Raw genomic sequence first — 25,038 nt, 5'->3', positions numbered from 1 at the left:
CCTCAAGCTCCTGCTAGGGAGCAGGGTCTGGGGCAGCTCCACGCGGCTCCCAGAAGCAGCGGCATGTCCCCCCTCCGGCTCCTACGCATATAGGCAGCCAGGAGGCTCCGCTCTGCATGCTGCCCCCACCCCAAGCGCTGCCCCCAGAAGAGCTGCACGGGTGGTGCCTGTGGACGGGGCAGCATGTAGAGCCACCTGGCTGTGCCTCTAGGTAGGAGCCAGAGAAGGGACATGCCGCTGCTTTTGTGAGTCGCTTGAGGTAAGCACTGCCTGGAGCCTCCCCCTGCGCCCCAACCCCTCGATCCCAGCCCGGAGCCCTCTCCTGCACCCCAAACCCCTCATCTTCAGCCCCATCCCAGAGCCCTCTCCTGCACCTCAAACCCCTCATCCTCAGCCCCATCCCAAAGCCCTCACCCCCTCCGCACCCCACTCTCCCGACCCAGCCCAGAGCCCCCTCCCGCACCCTGAACTCCTCTTTTGTGGCCCCAGCCCAGAGCCTGCACCCCCAGGTGGAACCCGCACCCCAAACCCAATTTTGTGAGCATTCACGGCCCGCCATACAATTTCTATTCCCCGATGTGGCCCTCCGGCCAAAAAGTTTGCCCACCCCTGGTCTAAGCTAAGGCCAGGATTCCACCCCCCGATCCCCAAATCGCAGCCAGAGCCAATGGAGTCCCTTTAACATTGGGGATACTGCGTGTTTGCGGTGTGGCTAAGGCTACTTGCATGAGTGATCAAGGTTCTTTTTGTTCAGACAATACCGTTTACAGACACTGAACTGTCACAATCCCATCAAACATGCAGCCAAACCTGAGGCTGTAATGTATTTCTAATGTTTCAGAGATGCCAGCCGGAGCCAAAACACAACACAGTTAGAAAGCTAATACTGGGAAACATCAAGTGATGAGTTGCCAGAAGTGAAGAACCGGTTCCTTCAGTCGCTCCAGGTCTTTGGCGGCACTGAAGGACCTGCTGCCGAAGGCCCGGAGCGAGTGAAAGACCTGCAGCCGAAGTGCTGCCGAAGGCCCGGAGTGCCGCTGGGTAAGTAAAAATTCTCAAGGGGTGTTGTAGTAGCTTCCCCAGCCGAGAGCTCAGGCGGGACAGAAAGGACAGTCCCGCGGGCCACAGTTTGCCCACCCCTTTAACAGCCAGTTCTAAACCGGCTTCAAAATTTAACAACCGGTTCGCGCGAACCGGTGCGAACCACCGCCAGCTCACCACTGAACACATCCCATGGGTGAATGTCACTACAACAAGTGGGTTGGGGTGAGCTTTTTGTCATGGGTTACACACCCATGAAGGAAAAAAAAACAAGATACCCAAACAGTACAGAGCGTTGGGGGGTGTTCTCCTTTTCATTTGGTCCCTCGAGTGCGTTTTGGACTCAAATGTGCTTCAGAGAGCAGAAAAGGTGACAACAGCTCTGCTATTTGTCTGTAGCAATTGGCTGCTTTTGATTGTCTACCACGGATGCTGTCTCACCTACCTACAGGAACGTGCATTAAAACGTGCTGCCACAAAAGTAACGGTTTATGGCTACTGAAAAGCAACAATCCTTTTTAAAAATGATCAGACACATAGATGAATACAATTTGTTGGGGAAGTATCAATGCGGCTTTTGTAAAGGAAAATCATGCCTCACTAATCTATTAGAATTCTTTGAGGAGGGTCAACAAACACTTGGACAAGGGTGATCCAGTGGATATAGTGTACTTGGACTTTCAGAAAGCCTTTGACAAGGTCCTTCACCAAAGGCTCTTAAGCAAACTAAGTGGTCCTAGGTTAAGAGGGAAGGTCCTCTCATGAATGAGTAACTGGATAAAAGACAGGAAACAAAGGATAGGAATAAAAGGTCAGTATTCAGAATGGACAGAGGTAAATAGTGGGGTCCCCCAGGAACCTGTGCTGTTCAACATTTTCATAAGTGATCTGGAAAAAGGGGTGCACAGTGAGATGGCAATGTTTGCAGATGATAGAAAATTACTCAAGATAGTTAAGTCCAAAGCAGACTGTGAAGAGCTACAAAAGGATCTCACAAAACTGGGTGATTGGGCAATAAAATGGCAGGTGAAATTCAATGTTGATAAATGCATGTTGGAAAACATAATCCTAACTATGCATACAAAATGATGGAGTCTAAATTACCTGTTACCACTCAAGAAAGAGATCTTGGAGTCGTCAAGGCTAGTCCTCTGCTTAATGTGAAGTGGTAGTCAAAAAAGCTAACAGAATGTTAGGAACCATTAGGAAAGGAATCGATAAGACGACAATAAATATCATAATGCCACTATATAAATCCATGGAAAGCCCACACCTGGAATGCTGCATGCAGTTCTAGTCACTCCATCTCAGAACATATCTTAGAAATTGCAAAGATACAGAAAAGGGCAATAAACATGATGAAGGGACTGGAACAGCTTTCACATGAGGAGAGATTAAAAAGACGGACTGTTCAGCTTGGAAGAGACAACTAAGGTGGGGATATGATCGAGGTCTATAAGATCATGACTGGTGTGGAGAAAGTGAATGAGGAAGTGTTATTTACTCCTTTACATAGGAACTAGGGGTCGCCCAATGAAATTAATAGGCAGCAGGTTTAAATCAAACAGAAAGAAGTACTTTTTCACATAATGTACCGTCAACCTGTGGAACTCGTTGCCAGAGGATGTTGTGAAAGCCAAGACTATAACAGGGTTCAAAAAAGAATTAGAGAAGTTCATGGAGGACAGGTCCATCAGTGGCTTTTAGCTAAGATGGTCAAGGATGCAACCCCATGCTTTGGGTGTCCCTAAGCCTCTGACTACCAGATGCCGGATTGAACAACAGGGGATGGATCACTTGATAATTGCCCTGTTTTTTTCATTCCCTTTGAAGCATCTGGCATTGGACACTGTTGGAAGATAAGATAGTGGGCTAGATGGACCATTGATCTGACCCAGTATAGCCACTCTTATGTTCTTATGTAAAATCCAATAGTTATTGTATCATTGATAATAGAAGAATTTTGTGATTTAAAATTTGTCTCTTTGATCTTAACTAAATTTAACCCCCACTCTCAAGCCACGTTTGTCTTGTGGCCAAGTACTTATATAAAGTAAATGCTGCTGCTCAGGATGGTTAGAGATGAAGGATGAAAAGCATTTTGTCTGGGCAAGTTCTCCTTCATTCTTTGAAAATTCTCAGGTCGCAGTTTTCAAAGCAGCTAGTAGAAACAAAAAACAAAAAAACCCCACTTTTAAATTTTACAGGAGGTAATGTGCAAGAAACAATATGAACCTTCCATTTCAAAAGAAACTTTTGCATTTTGCTTCTGGAGGAGGACTGGATTTATTTACATAATGCAAATTGGACACATGAAACGTGCAAAAAAAAAAAATATGGACACTAGCATGTTGTACAGGAAATGGGAGAACTTCTGGAGGACCCTGGCATTTTGGAGTCACATTCAGGACATCTCGTAGAATAAGAACTCTCAAGGCACTGAACAACACTGAAGACATTTGTTGACTAATTCCTCACTGCCAATTGCACCATATCAATTTGATAATCCCTCTTCGAAGGCAAAAGCTTGAATAAATAAAATGGGGTCTTACACCATGCCATGAAGCACAACTGACTTGGGCTCTAGCAGATCTGGGAGTGGATTATTTCTAGAGTTGAAGGCTCTCCAATTAGAACATCCTACCTTCAGATCTAGACAGTGTCAGCAAAGGTGTCCTAGCTGACTGGCCGCTGCAGCAACTCAAAGAGGCCATCTCAATTACTCAGGACCTAAATACGTAACAGTTTACAGATCAGAGTCAACACTCTGAATTGCACAAAGAAGCAAAGAGAATTGGTGTAGTTTGCAAAATGCTTGTAGAAAGCATTCTACACTGGAGACCCGATTCTGCAATGCTTATTCACTTGCAGTAGCACTTAACAAAAGCACTTAATTTCATTGGGACTATTGCATGGTGCTGTGCAGCAAGAGTGATGAGAGTTGAAAGTAGGCCCTAGATAACAAGCATTTCTGATTTTCAGTCAACGTAGCTATAACAGGAGTTTTACTATACACAATCTTTTAACTAAAGATGGAAAATATGAGGACTGGTAACAGATCAGACTGTGGGGTGGGAGGAGGTATTTTTTCATGCTTTGTGTGTATAAAAAGATCTTCTACACTTTCCACAGTATGCATCCGATGAAGTGAGCTGTAGCTCACGAAAGCTTATGCTCAAATAAATTGGTTAGTCTCTAAGGTGCCACAAGTACTCCTTTTCTTTTTGCGAATACAGACTAACACGGCTGTTACTCTGAAACAGATCAGACTTTGCGACATATGCACAAACAATGTATTAAGTATATAAATTATAGTATTTCAGCTCCTGTAGAAGTTTCCTAAACTCTAATTTCACTTAACTTATCCTTTTAAGTATTAAAAAAAAGATGTATTCTAGAATCTACAGCCCAACTATTCAGATCAAGACTCCAGTCCTAGAATATTTTACATTTTAGTATCAGTATCTCGTCCATTCTGTAGATCAGGAACAATTGCCTTAATCAAAATAGAAGAACTCTAAAATCTTTGGCCATCTTTGCTGGGTGTTCACTTGCCTTTTTTTTAGGTCTGCAAGAACCGTTTGGCTCTTTGCAGTCCTTCCTTCAGGAACTGGAGGTAGGTTGCAGTGGAAGGATCTTCAAAATTGGTTGAGAAGCTAAAGATGCTGCTCTCGACTTCTTCAGGCTTCATAGAAGTAATATCCAGGAAATAGTTGGCATTGATATGATGAATCTGGGAAAGGAAAGGAAGTGTGTATTAGCAGGACAGAGTTGAATAAGCACAGGTACAAGGACACTGCATCATCCAGTGGATTAGCCTATAGCCAACTACTAGGTAGTTTGCCCTTCACCTTAAATCCCAGGTTCTCCAAGTTCTTTGTCAATGAATGAAGCCTCCAAACCCCTACGGGAGGGAAGGCAAGGATGGCTCCCATTTTACAGATGGGGAATGGAGGGACCAAGAGATTGATGGCCTCGTTTTCAAGAGCGCTAAGTACCTGCAGCTCCCATCAACCACAGTGGGTGCTGGGGCTGCTCGGTACTTCTGAAAATATCAAGCCTTAGGTAATTTGGGCAAGAACACACAGGAATCCTATGGCAGAGCCAGGAAAAAAAACCTAGATACTAGTTAACTTCAGGGAGTAGACATGAGAGGCATGGGAGACATTATTATTATTATTATATGCACCTTTATATGGTTGCTACCATGTTTCTGCTACCTGGCTTCAAAGGGTTAACTTAGTCCTGGAGGGCTACTGCAGACAGTGGGTGTGGACATCTCAATTGCCTATATTTAGCCAAACCAATACAAGTGTTAAGAGCTGCTGTTTAAGTCCAAAGGAGACACAATAGACCCAAAGCCTATTGACTTGTAATGATTCTGATCCGCTGTGACAAACCCACAGGAGGGACAGGAAAGGACAAAGCTGTTGGAATCCGCTGTTAAAAGAGGGGCGTTCTCACAGACCAGGGCCAGAAAACAAGACAAGGCAGGAGAAGAAAGTGGAGCAGAAGAATCTAGTGCACTCTCAAAGATGGGAATTACGACCCAAGGAGTCTTCGGAGGGGTGAGGAAACAGAGACAGGGATCTGCATGCCGTTTTAGTTATTTCTCCATAGATCTGTATATATTTTTTATGTTGGTGGAGTGTGATTCATTTAGACTCCTTTGCAAATGGTGTGTTACTTGCCTTAACTGTCTCAAAGCCCCAAATGGTGAAAGAGAAACCCAATGGGTCACCAACTTTGGTGGGACGCTGGAGGAGCATGCAACAGCCACTGGGGAGGCTTGGGAGAGCGGCGTTAGTTTCAGGGCCTAGGCAGGTGGGCTGCAGTGCCCCATATCTCAGGCAGAGTTCCAGATAGAGAATCCGCACCCTGAGAGTGCGCTAGAGGCCCAGAGATAATGTCTAGATTGCAGAGTCCCAGCCTCATGGCAATCCACGAGATCCAGAGGCTTGGGTCCAGCACAGGAGCCCAGTGAGCATCCACCAACGGGAGCTCAGCCAAGGCTGCAATCGCAGGTATTTTAGAAGTTAGCAGACAAGAGCAGTTAGAGAGGGAGGGGTGGAGACAGGGCTGGGAGCTAGGAACTCAAGAGCCCTGAGGCTGGCTCAGAGATCAGCTCCTTGTGACAGAGAACAAAACTATGTGCCTCAGTTTCCCCATCTATAAAATGGTCCTATTTACCATTTCTCATTCGGCTCTACCAAGAGCATGCTGGGTGCATCGCAGGTAGCTGGCAAGTGTAGTTCTCGGGCTAGGTGAGGATCAGTGAACGTTTGCTAAGTTCACGGACAATAAGAAGCGCTTCGCGAAAGCTCAGCCGTTAGCGAAACATCTCGGTCATTTCGTAATTACAAGCGGCTCTGATGGCTCATGTCAGCAGAGGCTTATTTTACCCCACAGCCCTTACAGTCACCCCAATAAGTGCAGGTAGCATGTAGATTTTAGTGCCTAACATATGCCAGGTGGTTTTCAAGCCTTTCCCTGAGAGAGGCCCTCTTAATAAAGGGGGAGGAAGAGAAGACAGAGTGGGGTACAGACGGAAAGGCCAAAACCTGGCCCACCCGACGTGACCAATGTACCACGGTTCCGTTGGGAAGGCAGATCATCATCTCCACGGGGAAGTTATATTTCTCTAGATGCAGGTCAGCCAATCTGCTGTAGAATTCATTCTGCCTCTTAGTCTGTAAAAAAAAAAAAAAAAAAAAAGGACCCCAGAAGAGTGAGAGTTTGTATCACGGCTAATGGACTGGAGAAAAAATAAATGCAATATGCACGTGGGAACACCAGAAGGAGCACAGGGTGGGGGCAGCAAAGGCAAGACCGAACAGCTCTTCAATATGGTAACATTAAAAAAAAGGGATCCTGTTTTATTTGCCTGACTGCTTCTTTCAGTCAGGACACCCCCCTAGAATGTACCTTGTCACCGTATAGTCAATATCACCCCTGCCATTGCCCGCTCGCCAGAGGTCTGGATACTCAGAGTCTGGATCACTGTGACTGACCGACATCTGGACTCCTAGCATAAGCTGAGACGGACGTTAACGAGCTAGGAAACAGGCACCCTTAATGATCTACTAAGGGTCTGCTACAAGCCAACAGAAGCCGGAGCACTTAGCTTGGAGCACACTTCACAACCCCCCGTGGTGGGGGGTGCCCGGAGAGATGGACACAGTAATTACACAGGGCAGGGCCAGCTACAGATGAAGCTCCCTGGTTAGTGATTAGCACTGGCACAGCAATTGTTTAAAGGGAGACTCCCGCGCTCTTTCCTTAGCTTACCTCCATCTGTGCATTGCTTTTATTCTAGTGAAAGGAGTCTGACTGAGACGCCTGGAGACAGACACCCGCCCTATACATGCAGAACACGCACAGCTTGAGACTCGGCACAAGCTTCCCCCTGCCAGAGCACCCCGGTCAACCTGAAGGGACCCCCAGGAGGAGGTCAGCCTCCAGCCAGGCCAATCCAGGGCAGCCAACACAGGAGCTAATTAGCGTCCACATTGCACAACCACTTGTCCTCCTGGGAAGTGGACAGAGACTCAAACTTCCAATGCAATTGCCTCTCCTAACCTGGACTGATAGCGATGAAAGGCTCTGCAGACCATCCAGTCACCCGTCAGCTATTTATCCAGCCATTCTTGGCTATTGCATAAATCCTTATGTGACACTGTTGGCATTTATCGGCAGAGCTACCTGCAACAGTGCAAGACCCTCCCGTGGCCGGGGGGAGCGGTCACTTCAGGTCAGGAGAGAGGCACAGGACTGCCCACGCAGTACTGTCTAAGGACATGGGAGACCTTCAATCTTTAGGACACCCCTCCGGGACAGGGAGGGGTATTCGTCCCATTTTACTGATGCTGAGGCACAGAGGCCAAGCGACTTGCGGGAGCCTGCGGCGGAGCAGGGAATTGAACCCAGACATCCCTAGAACGTTGGCCACCGGACTATCGTTTGTTCTGTAAATTCTTCAGTCCCCGGGACTGTCAAGCTGGTACCTTTTACCAGCACTACACGCATGGAAGCCAGATGCTACAATGATGCTTACCTGTAGCTCTTCTAGCTCCTTCACCAGTGACCAACTACTGATGAAGCTCTCGTTCAACAGAGCAAGGATGGGCGAACTTTCCAGGACGGTCTCCCGGAGAGTTCGCCCCGAACCTGGCACAGAGAGAGAGAGACTGGTTTGCCAAGTTGCCTGACACACACTGTTGCAGGGGTAACTTGGGGTGCTAATGCTTTGCCAATTGAGGGCTACCATGGCAGCTTGAATGGGACACCCCTGACCGGGTACAAAGAGTTTTATTTCTGCCTGAGCAAGGAGAGGAGGGTTTAGTTACACCCATCACAGGCTGTGTTATGTAATTTACTGTTTTAAGTGTGCACTGCAAGTGAGCCCCTACACAATGGGTGCTCCAAGAGTAAATTAACCATTTGCAGCCATCTTCCCCTTTAACCCAGACGCAGCCTGCAGAAACTAGCGGTCCCAGGCAGGCGGAGTAGGCTATTTGGATCAGAATGGCTCATTGCATTCTGGGAGGTACAAGGCTCGATTCTCCTTGGCCTTGCAGCTTGGGCTGCCATTTACACCTGTGCAGAGTGGGTGCCAGACAAGGAGAACCTGGATTTAGCAGCATTTTCCACCCACTGTGCACAGATGCGAGATGATACAAGGTGCCAGGCAGGGGAAGAATCGTGTTGTATTCGCCGGAGGCTGCAGCTGCCTGATTAGACTGATGAGGGGCAGGGGCCGGGGCAGAGAGGTGTCACAGGGAGAAGAGGGAAACATGCTGTAGCACTGTGGGCTACCCCAGTATAAATCTATGAGAAGTAAAGATGGGCTTAAGCCACCATATTGAGACCTAGCTCCAATCTTTCCCCAAGATGAAACATCTGAATTTGGGTATGGGCCCATTATAGGTTGCAGCTGCAGGGTTCTGATCGGCCCTTTCCCAGAATTCAGGGCAGCGATTCTAGTTCAAACCCAGGGGCTTTGCTACCAATGCAGTGTAACAGGAGACACCTGCAGCTGGTTCCCCCACTGATCCCAGTGGCCTCGCGGAAGCCTGGATGAAGCATCTCTTTGCCCTTCCTGCCCAGTTGGCAGGAGAAGGTGGCTTGGCTGCTCTTGCAGAGTCCCCCGAACACACCTCTACAGGTCGGCAGCAGCTCACCTCAGCAGGACTGGTCGTCCAAGGCACCCCACAGCAGGATGGAGTGCACCAGTTTGTTTTCAGCTTTCGCTCTGTCAAAAGCCTGCGTAAAGGGAAGGTACGAAACCTGCAAGCAGAGAGCCAGTTGGAGAAGCTGATCCCAAATCAGCCCCTGGGGTGAGGCAGGGTTTAGAGGTGATGTGGCAGGCACACGTACAAGTAAAGACACAGCCACTAAACCCCAGCAGTGGTACTCTCAGCTCCCCTCCTGGCCTTACATTAAGCCTCTGTGCTCTCCTGCCTCCCACCGGATTATACCATCCCTTTAATCTGCAGCGGAGCTGTTCCAAATCACAAGCAATTGGGAGCCAGGACTCGTGGGTTCTGTTCCCAGCTCTCCCCCTGACTTGCTGAAGGTCTCTCCATGAGTCTCACGTGTACAGAAGGAAATAACTCTTCCCTCCTGTGCCAGGTGTGGGGAATGAGGTTCAATTCATTGTTTTTAAAGTGCTATGAGATCCCCGGATGAAAGCGATGATGGAAAGGCAAGAACTGGGAAGGTTAGAGGCATGGTTACCTAGGATACCTGAGTCTTCAGGGAATTTTTAACCGTCTTGTACTTTCTTCTCATAAACCCTGTTCAACAATTTCGCCTAGGGACCGATTTCCAGCATGCCTCTGCGGATGCATCAGCAAAGTGCGTGGGCTATTTGTCCGCATTTACACACCCAGAGCAGGTGTTGGCACACAGCTGTGTACTCTACTCATCCAAACATGTCCAGGAGTATTTGTTAGAAAAGGTATCAATAACTAGCCACAGAGACACTCTGCAGAAAGATGTCTCCAATCATTCACACACACTGAACTTTATTAACATCTTGGAAACATTTGCTCCAAAGGACATCTTTTCCCACGGCTGCTCTTACGTTTCCCCTCAGCCAAGGAATCAGGGGCAGGGAGCAGCGATCCGCTCTAACTGCCACTGGAGCATGAAGTTATTTTGGTCACCTTGTGCTACAGATTCACTTTTCCCTGCAAGACACTGAGACACAAGTGTTTTGTGTATTTCCTGCTGATAAGGAAAATTCAGTCCCTAAGATAGTTCTGCGGTTTTCGGCTGGTGCAAAAAGAAAACCACCATTATTCGCCTCTCTCAAAATAGCACCAGTAGCTACTATAATGAGGAGTGAGCCAACACTAAGTACAAGCCTGGAACATGTGAGATCAGGACTCTATTCCAGCCTCCACCACCGGTGTCCTGCGAGGCCCTGGGCTTCTCTGTGATCATTCCCCTCCCCCAGGTCCCAACTGTAAAGCGGGATCATACACTTAGCTCACTGAAGTGTTGCGAGGCTGGATGCATCCAAGTCCAATGGCAATGCACCTGGATGGCAGGTGCTCGAGGTGCAGAATATTAATACAATGTCTATAGTCACCTCTTATTTCTAAATCAAACTAGCAGAGGACCTTGCCCCATAGCTCTGGTAGTTCTCCAGGATGATTGGAGCATCTCAGTGGAGTGCCCCCTCCAAACAAAATGCTGACGCAGCAATGGAGTGGGCTATTTTCCTACCTTCTTAAATGGGTACATGGCAACTTCCAGTTTCTGGGCTGCCTCTTCCCCACTTAGTTCACGCTGCCAGTTTATCTCTTCAAACACAAACTGAATCGGCTCCCCCGCAGGGTCTCGGCTGTCCATCACGTTGCCGTTTTCGTCATGAATCACGGAAGGGATGGACGGCCCTGAAGATTCTAATTCCATCTACACGACAAGGTCAGAGAGTTTAGTCCCTAGGAAGTTACATTTGTAGCTCCCACCCCCACAGTGCAGGCCCATGCCAGAACAAAGATGTACACACATGAGTGTCTCGGAGTCATTTTAATGAAAACAGGACAGATCGTCCGTTCAATTTGTATTCACATCCAAAAATCACGAGTCAGCCCCACTCATCAGATTTAAAAAAAATTAATTTTAAGCCAAATAGATTTTATGTTTTTTTATTTGCTCTCTGGATTTTGACACTTGATGTCCCAAGTTCTTCCTCTATAGCCACCTGGGTCATACGAGAACTTTAATTTTTAAACCAAGATTCCTGTGTAATCACATGACTCCAGGAGCTCGGGCTTCAAGAAAAACACTAAATATTGTGTTTCATGATAAAAATAATGAGTTAGGAACACTGGGTGGCATTTCTGCACAGTGCCCCACATAGACACTGGAAACACCAGGATCACATCCAAGTTTACAAGAAGCCACATGAAAAACAACAGTGATAGAGGTAACACTGCCAGGCTGCCATGGGGTGGATCACGAGGAACCCCAACTAAGATGCTGCACACACATAAAGGAGAGAAAGTTACTACACACCTGAGGTAGGTAACCTATATCCACTTCCATGTTGCTGCTTTCGCTCGCCCCATACAGCCATTCCATGTCAACGTTGAGAGACCTAGCAGGAGAATCCAGCACATTCAGTAACAGCCATGTGCAGACGAAAGAGCTTTGCACTTGATAACTCAACTAAACTTGAGCCATTTCTCCCTAAACATCCAACATCCCTAGGCCGGATTCAGGACTAAAGGCCAGGTGCTGCAAGGGACACTGCACAGCTCTGCTGAAGTCAGTGGGGTTCTGCGTAGGTCCACCACTCTTGGATCCCACTGAAGGACCAGGGCCCAAGTGCCTGCCCAATATGACGAAAGGAGAGGCAGAGTCATGCATGAGCTTTAATGTGTTTAGATACTGGGGGAGAGGAGTATCCCCTCTTCCTCCCAAACCCTGAGAATTTGGGAATTCCATTCCTGTAGAACATATTTTTCTGCAAGCAAAGAGCTCCCATAACGAACATGCTGCCAGAACTGCAAGTATCAAGTCACCAGGGTAATGCTCTGTATACAATTTCGATTCAAGCCACCGTGGGCCGAGAAAAATGTCAGCTTTTATCTCCTGAAATGCTTCCAGCCACTTGCCGGAGAGAAATAATGAGAGTGTAAATCTATACAAACAATACATTAGCTTTTGAAATATGAAGTGAAGAATATCTCAAAGCAAGTGAGTCACACTATGCCAGACTCCAGTGCACCAAGACACACGTGGAGATCACCAGGGTTTTTCTCCCCATTCCCTGACGTTCCAAGGATCACCATTTTACAGTATGTTAAACAAATCAGATCCTTGGCTAAGCTAAGTGTTCTCAGTGGCTCTACTAAAAACGTGTTGCCCCTGCAATATGGGGTTCTCTCAGTTTTAGGTATGACAACAGTGGAGCTTGTTTCACTTTTATTTACAAGGGACTTATTGCAAAATGTAAACCGCCCGGAGGCGTGTAATAGAACACAGGCGTTGCATGATTCTTCTGGGGCTTTTGACGGCCCTGCTGCATGCGCAATAGTCATAACGGCAGCCTCACCTCTAATTGCAAACTAAGCCATCTCTGGAACTCTTTCAAGGGTAGCTAGCCAGACATTCCTCGGGAATATGGGTTTGCAGTAGCTCAAGCAATGAAGGGGAGAATATACATTTAGTAACTTTCGTCCAAAGTTTTCCGAGCACTTTACAAACACTCATTAAAACTCATGCACAGGTTGGAGAAATTCCTTATTTTTACAGGCCCAGAAGTTCAAGCAACTTGGCAAAAGAACCCAAAGTGACTTCAAGTCTGTGACAGACCCAGGAACAGATTCTAGCTCTCTTGGGTCCCAGCCCCAAGAGATCAAGAGTGAAATCTGACTATAGAATATTACCCGCATGGTAATTTATGTACTGTGTGGAGGAGAGAGACTGTTACCTAGTAATCAGAGCATGGGATAATGACCTAGGACTCCTGGGTTCCAGTTCGTACCCAAACACAGATTTCTGTGTGAGTTTAGGTGAGTCATTTAACTTTCCTGTGCTTTGATTTCCCCATATACATGATAGGGATACCTGGCTCACAGAGATGCAAATCTTGGTTAAAACAGCCAATGCATTTTGAGATCATCAGACAGGAGATGGCACTGTACGTGCAAGGAACATCCTCTAGATCTGCGACACACACAGCACAGCTGCAGGATCGCAGAGCCCCTCGAGCTTCACTCATGTTCTGGTTTCCAATTAATCTCAGGTTTTTGCTCAGCGTACACTGAAAAGAGATGGTCATACCTCTTGTTAGGGACAAAGAGCTTGAACTCTCGAACGTGGGAGGAATCTCTGGAGAGGACGATGTGGCCTGCGAACTGGCCAGGGGAAAACCAGAAAGGGAAATCTGGAGGTTCATTCAGCTGGAACTCGGCATGGATCCTGAAAGAGGAAGATCATCATCAGCCTTGGTGCCGTAAGCAAGACCAAGAACCAGGGAGAAGGAGAGAGAACGGGTCATACATGCCAGATGCTAGTCATGTTGTTTCATGGGCTTCTGGAGGCAGTCAGATCAAGGGTGCCGGAACCTTTGTAGAAGTGGGGGGGCCACCGGTGCCAGAACCAGGGGACAGGGGCCATGCCTCCCCCACTTTTTTACGTGGACGTAGTTTGGGGGGCAGCATTGCCCCCCCCCCAGCTGCAAGTCTCGGGCAGGTGCAGAGAGGTGCCAGCAGGAGCTGCGTTTTGCTGCTCCACACCTGCCCGAGGCTTACAGTTTGAGGGGGGCAACACTGCCCCCAGCCCCCCAAAACTACACCATGTTAAAAAGGGAAAGGGTATGGCCCCCTGGCCCTCCTGGTTCCGGTGCCATTGACTCAGATACTGTGGTGATAACGGCATTTAACTTCCCTGTGCTTTGATTTCCCCATATGATAACGGCCATACACGGACCTGAACAGAACAGACTAGACAAGAACTGTCTGCAAGATGAACCAGAGCAGCGTGAGGAATTACTCTTCTAGGGACTGTTGGCTTTAGAGAACTGCTCCATCTGTTGACTAAAACAGTTAGATCCTCCCCTTTCGATTCTGGGCATCACCAAATAGATGACGTTTGCTTAGACCTGGGACTGGGGACTTACAGGGCAATAGCGCCTCTCACCCAGTCAGTTCAGACAAAAACAGGAGCGTTGGATCCATGGATGGAGCCGTAAGGGAAGTAACACATTCAAAGCTACTTCCTGGAGGACACACCCTTCTCCTCTGCAAGCTGCTTAGCAGCCCTCGGTCAGTTACATATGTTGTTAGGGAGCATAATCACAGTTAAGTAACATGCCCACATGCTGCTCCTGGTTTATGTTCCCTGGAGGACGGGGAAATCATGGGGCTGCTGCCAGCTGGACGTGTCCATATTTTCCCCCTCCCACTCCCCAGATCTCATGCTGTCTTATCAAACCCCAGGGTCTCCTGGCAGCCCGGAACAGTGTCATGACCCCTTTGCTTGACAGCTCCTTTCGTAGGTTTCTTCCACCCCCAAAACAGATTGAACATAATTAACAGACTAACTGTGAAAGTCCCAACCTCCACATTATACTAGTTGCTTTGATTCTATTTTGAATTGGGGGGAAATTAGGTCTTTAAAAAGATGCAGATCTAATTAAAACAGCACCAATCCCCACCTTTAACACCCTGCACCTCCCAGTCCCATTTGGGAAGTTCTTACCTGAACGCTATCCTATAGTAGAACTCACTGATTGCCTGGATGCAGGCCACAGCTCCTTGAGGAGCAAAGCGAGTTTTTACAAACGGACGAGGATGGAACATGCTCAAGAGTTTGTGGATCACGATCTATGGAAAGAATTGGAGAGGTAGCAAAAAAAATGAAAGCAACGGCCTTTAATGTAGACCTCAGTTAAGCTACACTTCTAAAACTACTCCCCTACAAGGACAGGAAGATAAAACAACTAACATGACTTGGATCTAGCTAACAATTTCCATCTTCCATTTTTTTGGACTCCCTTCTATAATTTATAGTTTTCCACCACCTTGCACATTTATCCTCTGTCTGGAAGCGTACTAACCATTGTCTTCCATATACCCAATATTTCCAGAGCACAGCAGCTGAGTACTGCAAGCAGATCGGATTACATGTTGTGCATTATACTGAACAATAAGACTTTGATGCAGTTTGCAATTTGAAGTGATCGCATACACCATCCGCTGGAGTGTACTCAGTATGGCAGAATTAAAGCCTAACCAAACACCCGTGAGGGCAGAGCATTTACAGACTGATTTTATAGACCACATACAAGAATCACTTCACTGACTGCTGTGGGGTGGAACATGAGGTCACCGTTTGACAAAGCACATTAATTTTACACAATTAGTTTAGACGGGGAGTGGAGAATCTTACCCAAGTCAGACTAAATGAGGATTTTTGTTATTTAAATTGATTAGTAGTTGGTCTGGCTGTTGTGGATACCCCGTACTATTGTTATAAATGCCTTGGATCTTCTGAGACCGCAAACAAAATTCTTGGTTTTTACCTCTCCTCTGAAAGATGGCTCCCTTAACACTGCACTGGGACATCGATTTACAGAGAAGTGACAAACTACAGCCTCATCTACACTAGGGAAGTTTTGTACAGAGCGTTTCCACCTTTGGAAAGGCCCAGTCTACATTATATATTATATCCTACCCAGGCCAACATTGGCACACATGTGGAAACTAGCCGCCTCCATTCCTCTCTGTCATTTGCTGCTGCTTTCTTCTCTGTGATGCTGGCTATACTGGCCCCCCCTCTTTGTGTATACTGGGTCCCCAACCAAAATAAGCTACACTGACAAAAGCACTCTTGCTGATATAATTTGTGTCTACACCAGGCCTTTTACTGGTAAAGAAATGCCATAAAAATCGTACGCCCCTAACAGCATAACCATATCAGCAAAAGTTTCTAGTGTAGACCTGGCCTGAGACTCATTCAACTCCACTAATATCAGCTACAGGGAACCCTAGTATAGAAATAAATGCAACTGATATGGCGCTGGAAACAGCTGCGGAAGCTAGAGAACTGTCTACACTAGGGTTCCCTCCAAGAGCGGCTGAACATCCTCAACAAGGCTTTACTGATTCACCCCCACCACTCCCTGTAGCATGTACATTTTCTCTGGCGCCCTCCCATCCAAGCACCGAGGTGACCATGCTTAGTGTGTGAGATCTGATGAGAGGATAGCCCAAGATGATATTGGCTACCTGCTGCTCATTAGGATGTGAAAATTGCAAAATGGACAATATGGAAGCATCTGTTAGAAGCAATATCCTCCCACCCGAGAAAGATCACGGTTCATATTAAGTGGTGCTCTTACCTCTTTGCCCTTGGGGACTGGAGGGTAAAACCGGTTGTTGGAAAGGTAGCCGGTGAAGATGTTTAATTCACTTGGGATTATCCACCAGGGATCGCCGAGTTCGATCTTATTCTTTGGGGGAAGAAAGGCTTTGAACTGCTTGGCAAACATTATGCTCATAGGGGCTGCTGGGGCTGTCCAGTTCCGTAGGCCAGACAGAGCAATATGAGAAATCTACAAAGAGAAACACGTGTCAGAACCAGCTAATGGGATGTAATAACATTTGAAGAGTTTTGTTCTATAGGAGGCAGATGGATATGAACCATTGCACAGAGGTCAGATTCTGGCATTAGAGAAAGTGGTACTCCTTTTAAACTCCACCCACAATCCAAAGCACCATGTAAAATCCCACATTAGCTAGAAGTTTCTGCAAAAAATGGCCAGCAGTAAAATAAATTGATAATGCAAGTAGTCAGATAACATGGCAACAAATGCCATGGAAATAGTCACATATAAGGTGGGCACCGTTACACTCCAGAGTTAACATCTCATTGAGAAATGGGGGCAGTTTATGATTCTCAAAGCTATTGTTTGAAATGGTTTTGCAAATTCCTGTAGACAACACTGCACCGGGTCACGTACGGAAGATTTTCTGCACGTTCATAAGAGCTGGAAGCGTACATGTATTCTTAAAAAAATGTTTAAGTGCTGAATAAACTGATGATGCCACCAGCAAAAATGCCAAAATGCACCAATGCACACTGGCTCAGTCTGATCTCTGCTCACAGAAGGAACAACTGACAAAATAAGCACTATATGTTCACTCCTATGGGGGTAGTTAGAGCCTCTACTACATTGCATGGGTTTTGCTAGGAATTTGGGTTTTCTATTCATACACATGATGTATGATACTTACTCCTAGGAAACCATCTTTGCTCTTTGTCATTGTTTCCATGAGAAGGGGCTGGAATTTAGCAACAATTGATAGCGTCTCCCCACTGGGATCCAGTGTCTCTTCCTCTTCAAATTCGAGGACAGGAGTAACACCTAAACAGAACAATTATTTAACACCATAGGGAAATGATTATACATTTATAATAGTCTAATGGGCAGGTACGTGGAACCTCGCAGTTGTCACTTTGCTGCATGTGACATCCCTTAGCAACAGAACTCAGACCCACCTGCTTCAAGGGCACAAGTCCCTGCTACTTGAGTTAAAGGAGAGTCTCCCCTTAATTGATAGCAGTATAAAGTTTATGACACATGGTTCAGTGGTTCCTGGGGCATCCAGCAGGGGGCAGATACACACGCTGCTGCTTCATTACATTATGAGAAAGTATTCCTGGTATTTCAGTTGCAGTTCAATCCCTCCTGCATGCTATGTTGACATCACAGGGTTTCATGCATTTTGCCATAGCTGAGAAACATTTGCTACGTTGATACTGTATGACAGAGACTTCGGAAGCCACAGGAAAATATGAATGAAATAGTTCTGGTCTAGCCAGTGCTGAGCTATATCCGTTGTATTCATCCATTCCAAATGCCGTTTAAGCCCTGGACAAAGTAACTTACGTACTTTACTAGTCCAACAATGGGAGATTCAGTCTTATAAAAAGTGCACTTTGTGAAAGTGGTGTCTGGCACTTAAGCCTTTCCAAAAACACTTAAAGCTTTGCAGCCCCTCGCTGTGTAAATCAGCCCCAGACCAGCACAAAAAAAGATAATTAGCCATTGTGCACATGCAGTGCTGAGATCTTCAGCCTTCCTTTCCTTTATTGCACAACTGACCTTGCAAGGTAAATACCTACCTGTTAATTTCTCTGCTACTGGCTTGAACTCCTCAGGGCTAATGTACAGATCATTGTTAGTGTCCAGAGAGGAGAAGAGAAAAAGCCCCTCGTTCCCCAGAGACTTCAAGGCCATCTCCTGGTTTGGGAAGAAGAGAGGCAGGGAGGTCTTAACTGGAGCTGTTTTACTAGTTCACCTAGGCCCCATCAGCTCTTGAGTTATTATACATCCTTTACAACTGCAAACAAAGCCATCAAATAAAAAGAGTAACGCACGTTAGCAGGACTCTGCACTATCAACAATAGCGACTGGGGTCCAGGAACAGTTTCCATGAATGTATTAAAACTAAATCTGGATAAACAACAAATAATTGACAACAAATCATTTGTTCTGTTTTGTCTTCTCTCTTAGTGAGTCTTTGTCCAAGGAATCTGTCAACTGCAGCAGCGAGTAATTCTGGGCCTGCAAGAACGTTGCCAGCTGCTGATATTCGCGGAGGCTCTGTGCTGCTAGTGAGCATTCACCACAGGGCATTTTTACAGCATCCTGACACGGTGACTTAGGTAGCTAGCCAACGTCACGTGAATGAAGACGGTCAAATATAGACTATTCAAACTTCACCAATGATTACCTGAGGATTTGCTCTAAAGAGTCACTTTTCACAAGGAGGAAGAGAGCTAACTGGGCCCTCCCATGTTTAAAGGAAGTGAACCCGGCCAAATCAACATTTACATTCCGACCAGTATCCACAGACATCGCTTGCCACAGAGACCCGCTCTAGCTAGAACCATGTTCACATCCTAGAGCACATAAGCAAATTGTGATTAGGCAAGAGCTTCCAGCTCACAGCTCCTGGTGGGGAGTGTTGCCTAGTGATCCTACCACTGATCCAGGACTCACACAGTCTATTCCTACTCCACCATCAATACTGTTTAACCTTGGGAAGTGGGTAATCACAGCCACTCTGGGCCTCAGTTTCCCTCATCAGACACTAACCCTTTCAGATCTCACAGGGGGCAGCCTGCATGGCCTCATTTGCTACAATCTGAAAATACAGGAGCTCCTCGAACAGAAGGGGCTGCAGTGATACTCAAACTTTTGTACTGGTGACCCCTTTCAAATAGCAAGCCTCTGAGTGCGACCCCCCTTATAAATTAAAAGCACTTTCTTATATAATTAACATAATTATAAATGCTGGATATAAAGCGGGGTTTGGGGGTGGAGGCTGACAGCTCATGACCCCCCATGTAATAACCTCGCAACTCCCTGAGGGGTCCCGACCCCCAGTTTGAGAACCCCTGGGCTACAGAAATGCAGTTCTCGCTTGGAACAGACACAGACAGTTCCACACTGCAGCAAGCGCAGCCGAGGAAAGAGACAATACACAGATGGAAGGAGAGAGCTGCTCTACTGAGGGAGAAGGAAATGAGACAGAGTGAAGGAAAGGAGTGGTGGGGCAGTCAGACAAGTCATATTCCTCATTGCCATTCAGCAGCAGATCCAGGGCTTTACTGGCAGGGGAGACACTCCCCCCACCCCTGTGCAAAGCCTATAGGAGCAAGAGACTATTCCTCATTCTGCTGCTTAGATGTGTGTGTCCTCTGATGCCTGCAGCACCATTAACATCCCCAAAGCTCCTGAACCAGTTTAGTTTCCATCTGTTGCCTGCCAGCCTGAAACACCATTTAATGCAGGCTGGAAGGCTCAGCTCCTGTCAGTTACAATGAGAGAAGCACTTGGAGCCATACAGGGCAGTTCCTGGGCCAAGGAAGGCGAAGAAAAAACAAAGGCAAGCAGAGAAGCTCTTGGAACATGAACCGCGGAAGGGCGGGAAGAAGGCCCGTTTGAAGCAAGGTGAGAACCCAATACCTGGAAAAGAGGGCGGGCAACAGCTATGCTATGGAAGGAAAGGGAACGAGCATGCTAATTATTTCAAGCACTGGATCAATCCCCTAAGACACCCCGAGCTCCTTTGGACAGGGCCATAGCTTTACTGTGTGTGTTAAATGCCATGCACCTACCTACGGAGGTACATGCACACGTTTACCAATGATGTTATTCTAGCGTTACTGGAATGGGAATCGCCCAGGAGCTGAGGTCACTCCCCCCATCCAAACACACAGCCTTTATGAGGCCCATTCCACTGCTTTACAATTTCCTTCTGCATCCCCCTCAAGAGCCCGTCTGGCAGGGAGCAGCGAACACAGGCACAGGAGCCAGAACAGCTTAGAAAAGTAAACAGCATATACAGGGGCTTCCCTCCACAGATCACACCATCCTGAGCACATGCAGAGCTCTAGAGATGGTCGCAGAGGGTCATTTCCTTCTCTTTTCCCCAGGTGTCTGCAATCATCTATCTGATGGCCCCTCTCCAGTCTCTGGTCCTTTCTTTTTTCCCCCCGTTTAGCAGGTCAAGAATGCCACTGATCTGAACCCCAAAAGATTCCATTCAGAGAGCAACAGCTGATGAGCCTTTCAGTGGGTTAGGCTCTGGCTTCCAACATTACAGTGAGCAGACAGCACAGACACTCAGACCTGGGAAACCTCCATCTTTGGCCTCCAGTGCCCCGTCAAACAGGAAAGGCACCAGTTATATCCCTGCATATGGATGAAATGCTGTCCCAGACAGCATCAAGGACAGCAGCTGTGATGTAGAGAACTCAATATAGATGTTTGATGTTATGCTCATTGGTGCTGCAAGACTCCAGAATGAATTACTCTCGAGAGAGATAAGAGCCAATTTGCATGTCCGATCAGTATCTCAGACATCTTTCACACGGGACAAGCAGTGGGACGTTTCCCGGCAGCAGGATTTTTTCCTAGAAAATTAAGTACTAATTCCTAGACCTGTAAACGCACACCCTCACTCCTGGCCAAGTGTGTCCGGTACATGTGCCATCAGGACTCGAACCCATCAAATCTCAGCTCCAGCAATCACTCCCCTCTGCAAGATGAGTTAAACTTGGTGCTCATCGAGTAAATGAGATTGATAAGCACATTTCCAGGCAATATTCCAACAGTACATCAGTTCCACACACAGCCTTGTTCCATCAGAATTCTTGATTTATATATACCCAGCATGGACACTCCAGCAGCTCCTCAACATGGACCTGCTGAGAGGGAAACCCCAGTGCTTCTGCCCTATAGGAGATAATGATCCGGAACATGGAAGTGAGCAAATCAGTCCTGAAATTCTGAGAGATGGTGAAGAAGGACAAAGGGAAAGAGAAATTGGGTTTGTGCCTTTTTGCTTTTTTATAGCACACATGTTAAAGCAAGCCAAAAAAAGCACCTAAGATTTATTTTAACCTTGGAAATATCAGGAATAATAAAGTTTTGCCTTCACTGTTTTTGCTGACAGGACAAAGAGCAGGAGCTTTCTCAGCCCCCAAATGTAATAGTGGCAGGGAGCGGAGTCTTCACAAAGATTTATTCCCCCAAGTGTTTGTTAGACCTTTGAATTAGGTAGGTGCTAACAAAGGAAATGGATAAAAAGTTTTTAAAAATCTGAACAGAAAAACTCTCTCAGCTGTTCAGATTTCAACGTTTTCTTCTACGGTTCCCAATCCAACCTGTTTGCCTGTCATCCACTGAATCCCTCGCAAGAGCAGAGTAGACAAGACCTGGTATTTCTTGTGTAAAGACAGTCAGAAAACAGTTTTATCAACTGAAATCCTCTCAGACTCTCTATGCATCTCCTACAGCAGCAGTAAAGGACAGAGATATTTGCCCTTTACAGTCACCTTCAAATAATGTTTTTTATAAAATGGGCTTGTACCATTTTTGCTTTTTTGTGATACATAAAGGCCAAAAAGGACTTTTAAAAGTTTACTGTTTTATCATTGAAATATCAGGAATTTGCAGTCTGATCTTTGCTGGAGGTCTTCCTAGATGTACACTTGGGGCTTTCCCACCTTAAATGAGAACTCAGGGGGAGTAGAATCTTTAACAAAGACGACCTTGTTCCAAGGTTCATGTTAGTCATTTGAGTTACATAGTTATGAAAACAAAAAAGTTTTAATCAGTTGGATAAAAAACACTATTTCTTTCTCTGTTGCACAACTTGCACTCTTGCAATATCATTTCACAAGTTCTACAGTAACCATACAGCCTCAGGGCAGACAAGACCTGAATTTCTAGTGTAAAAAAAAAAAGTTTAAAAGAAATTCAGATCTTCTTTATACAGAACAAAACACTAAGAGGGCCCCAAAGCTCGTTTTTTCTTTATAGGTCACTTTAAAGTTGAGTTAAAATCTTTTGAGCTAACAGGAACCAAGGTCAAGTATAATGTAAACGTGTGCCTTTGCTTGTCTTGCAGTGGTTTTCAGCATGAATGCCCATAATTAAGACGGGAACTGTGTCCTTATACAGTCTGAAACGTTCTCAGCTGCTGCAGCAGCAGGAGAATCCTGAACTCAGGGTCTGACAAGCACACTAACAACTGATTTCAACTATGAGGTTTTAAACTAGAAATACATACAGGTATGTACGTATATCTACACATATACATCCTGTTGCTAATTTATGAGCTTTGGTCCTGATTCGACTAACATACATGGTTAGCTGTACTCATGTAAGCAGTCCCATCACTTCAATGGATCAGTGCCTTAGTTCATAATTTATTCTGCATTTTACAGAGCACGACATATTCCCTCCCCCAAAGAGTTTACTACCATAAGGCCCATCATGCTACTAGCTGGCTGGGTACAAGAGGCTGCCTGCCTGAGTCAGCTTGTAGGATCAGGGTCTAAGATGCTAAGAACTTATCTCTCACCTTTGGCTGCAGTGCCACTTACATCACGCTTTACAAACTATCTAAATTCTAAATCAATCCTTGACCACGCACCCCAGCGAGGTAGGCACAGTCAATTATCCCCATTTTACAGATGGGGAAACGAAGATACAGAGAACTGATCTCCCCACAGCCCAAGATGTGATTATAATGAATATGTTCCTGCCTGCCAGCGTACACTCAGTCCACCCCGCCATCAGAACTGTCACTGGACATTACATCTTCACTTTGTTAAACTTGCAAACAAACATCTTTGTGCTTTCTCCAATCCTGACCCTCATGCTTGGCAGCAGTTCCCAGTAAACAACAGCAAAACTAACTCATTATACTTCAAATGATGATTTAACTGGGAATTGGTCCTGCTTCGAGCAGGGGGTTGGACTAGATGACCTTCTGGGGTCCCTTCCAACCCTGATATTCTATGATTCTATGATTCTATGAAATCTCTCCTCGAAACTCGCCTCTGCCATGAAACCTACAAAAACTTGACCACGATTAGGCTACTGGCGTGATGAACACCAGTGCCTGTCATGCTGACCAATACTGTCTCACCATTTCCTTGTAATTCTGCACTTGTTTTGCGTCTTAGACTGGTCTGCACTTAAAACTTAGGACGACATGAAAAATCCATGCCCCTGAGCACTGTAGCTTTGTCAACTTAATGCCTGGTGCAGATGCAGCTAAGTTGACAGAAGCCTATTTCCATCGACCAAACTACCATAACTTGGGAAGGTGAAGTCACTACAGTGATGGAAAAACCCCTTCTCTCCCTGTAGTTTGTGCCTACGCCATGGGTTTACAGCACCAAAGTTGCGGTACCATAGTAATGTTACTGTAACACCCACACTGCACACATGACCTTAGATTGTAAGCTTTTTGGGACAGGCACTATCCTTTTGTTTCGTGTTTGTACAGCACCTAGCAACATGGGGTCCTGGTGCATCACTGAGGCTCCTAAGCACTACAATACACATAAATAACTATATATAGGATGTTTGTCCAGTACTATTGACAACCCGCAGCCAAGTGCTTCAATTTCTCTCCTCAACACAAATCCCAGTTCGCTGCTGAAGTAGGTGCCTCCGTGTGAACCTTTGTCGGTTTTATTTTATAAGTTTTTTTCCCCCTTCTATGGATAAGCTAGGTTGGGATTTGGGGCATTGAGAAGATCTGGATTGTGAGTTGTCCTGGCTGGGGAGCGAGGGGGTCATTACAGTTCAGAGAGAAGTGAAATTTCACGCTAAATAACAAGATTCTCCAGGTCCACTCAGGAAAAGGGGCTGGGATCTGACCACGGTACTTTGCTAAATTCGAATAAAAATACATGTTTAGACACACAACAGGGAACCAAGGACAAGAAGGGAGGAGCAGAGAGAATCCTAGGAGTGCCCAGGTTGGCAGGCCCCCTGCCCGCAGCCAGAGCCCCCCAGCAGCATCTCCCCAGAGCTCCCTTTCACCCCCCAGCCCCCCACACCCCTCCAAATCAGAGCCCCCCAGCAAAACCCAAAGTCTCCCCAAAGCCCCCAGCACAATCACTCAGCATCCCCCACCTCTTCCCCCCTAACCCCCAGCCCCCCAACTCTTCCCCCGAAGCCCCCAGCGTCCTGTCCACCCCCAACCGGCCCCTACAACCCCCAGCCCCCAAAGCCTCCAGCCCCCCAACTCTTCCCCTGAAGCCCCCAGCGTCCTGTCCACTCCCCAACCGGCCCCTACAACTCCCAGCCCCCCAACCCTTCCCCTGAAGCCCCCAAAGCCTCCAGCCCCCCAACCCTTCCCCTGAAGCCCCCCGCGTCCTGTCCACCCCCAACCGGCCCCTACAACCCCCAGCGTCCTCTCCAGCCCCCCCAAACCTCCCGTAGCCCCCAGCACTAACCCCCGCGCCCCCCAATTTACCCTCCCCCAGAGCCGCCCCCGCTCCGGTACCTGCCGCCGGGCCGCCTCGGCGTCCCGATAGTATTTCACCGCGGCCAGGGCGGCCAGCAGGCCCAGCGCCAGCCCCAGCCTGGGCAGCCGCGGCGAGGGGGCTCCGGGGGCTCCCGGGGCTCCCGGCTGCGGCCCCCCGGCCATCCCCGCTGCT

General features: G+C 47.0%; 1 protein-coding gene across 1 annotated transcript; it reads right to left on the bottom strand.

The window, feature by feature from the left end:
- Positions 1-477: 477 nt before the first annotated feature.
- Positions 478-25,028, bottom strand: SELENON (selenoprotein N). Its single transcript, XM_074934349.1, has 12 exons — positions 24,885-25,028; positions 18,190-18,307; positions 17,298-17,428; positions 16,403-16,615; positions 14,761-14,885; positions 13,342-13,479; positions 11,569-11,650; positions 10,774-10,962; positions 9,222-9,327; positions 8,096-8,208; positions 6,630-6,731; positions 478-4,774 (listed from the first exon to the last, which is right to left on the bottom strand). The coding sequence occupies exons 1-12, from the start codon at positions 25,026-25,028 to the stop codon at positions 4,604-4,606; spliced, it is 1,632 nt and encodes a 543-aa protein (XP_074790450.1). The 3' UTR covers positions 478-4,603.
- Between the last annotated feature and the right edge of the window lie 10 nt (positions 25,029-25,038).

This window comes from Natator depressus, chromosome 19 (genome assembly GCF_965152275.1).
Source record: "Natator depressus isolate rNatDep1 chromosome 19, rNatDep2.hap1, whole genome shotgun sequence".
NCBI lineage: Eukaryota > Metazoa > Chordata > Testudines > Cheloniidae > Natator > Natator depressus.
The sequence above is the reverse complement of the archived record's forward strand: the minus strand, read 5'-3'. Positions and strand labels throughout refer to the sequence as shown.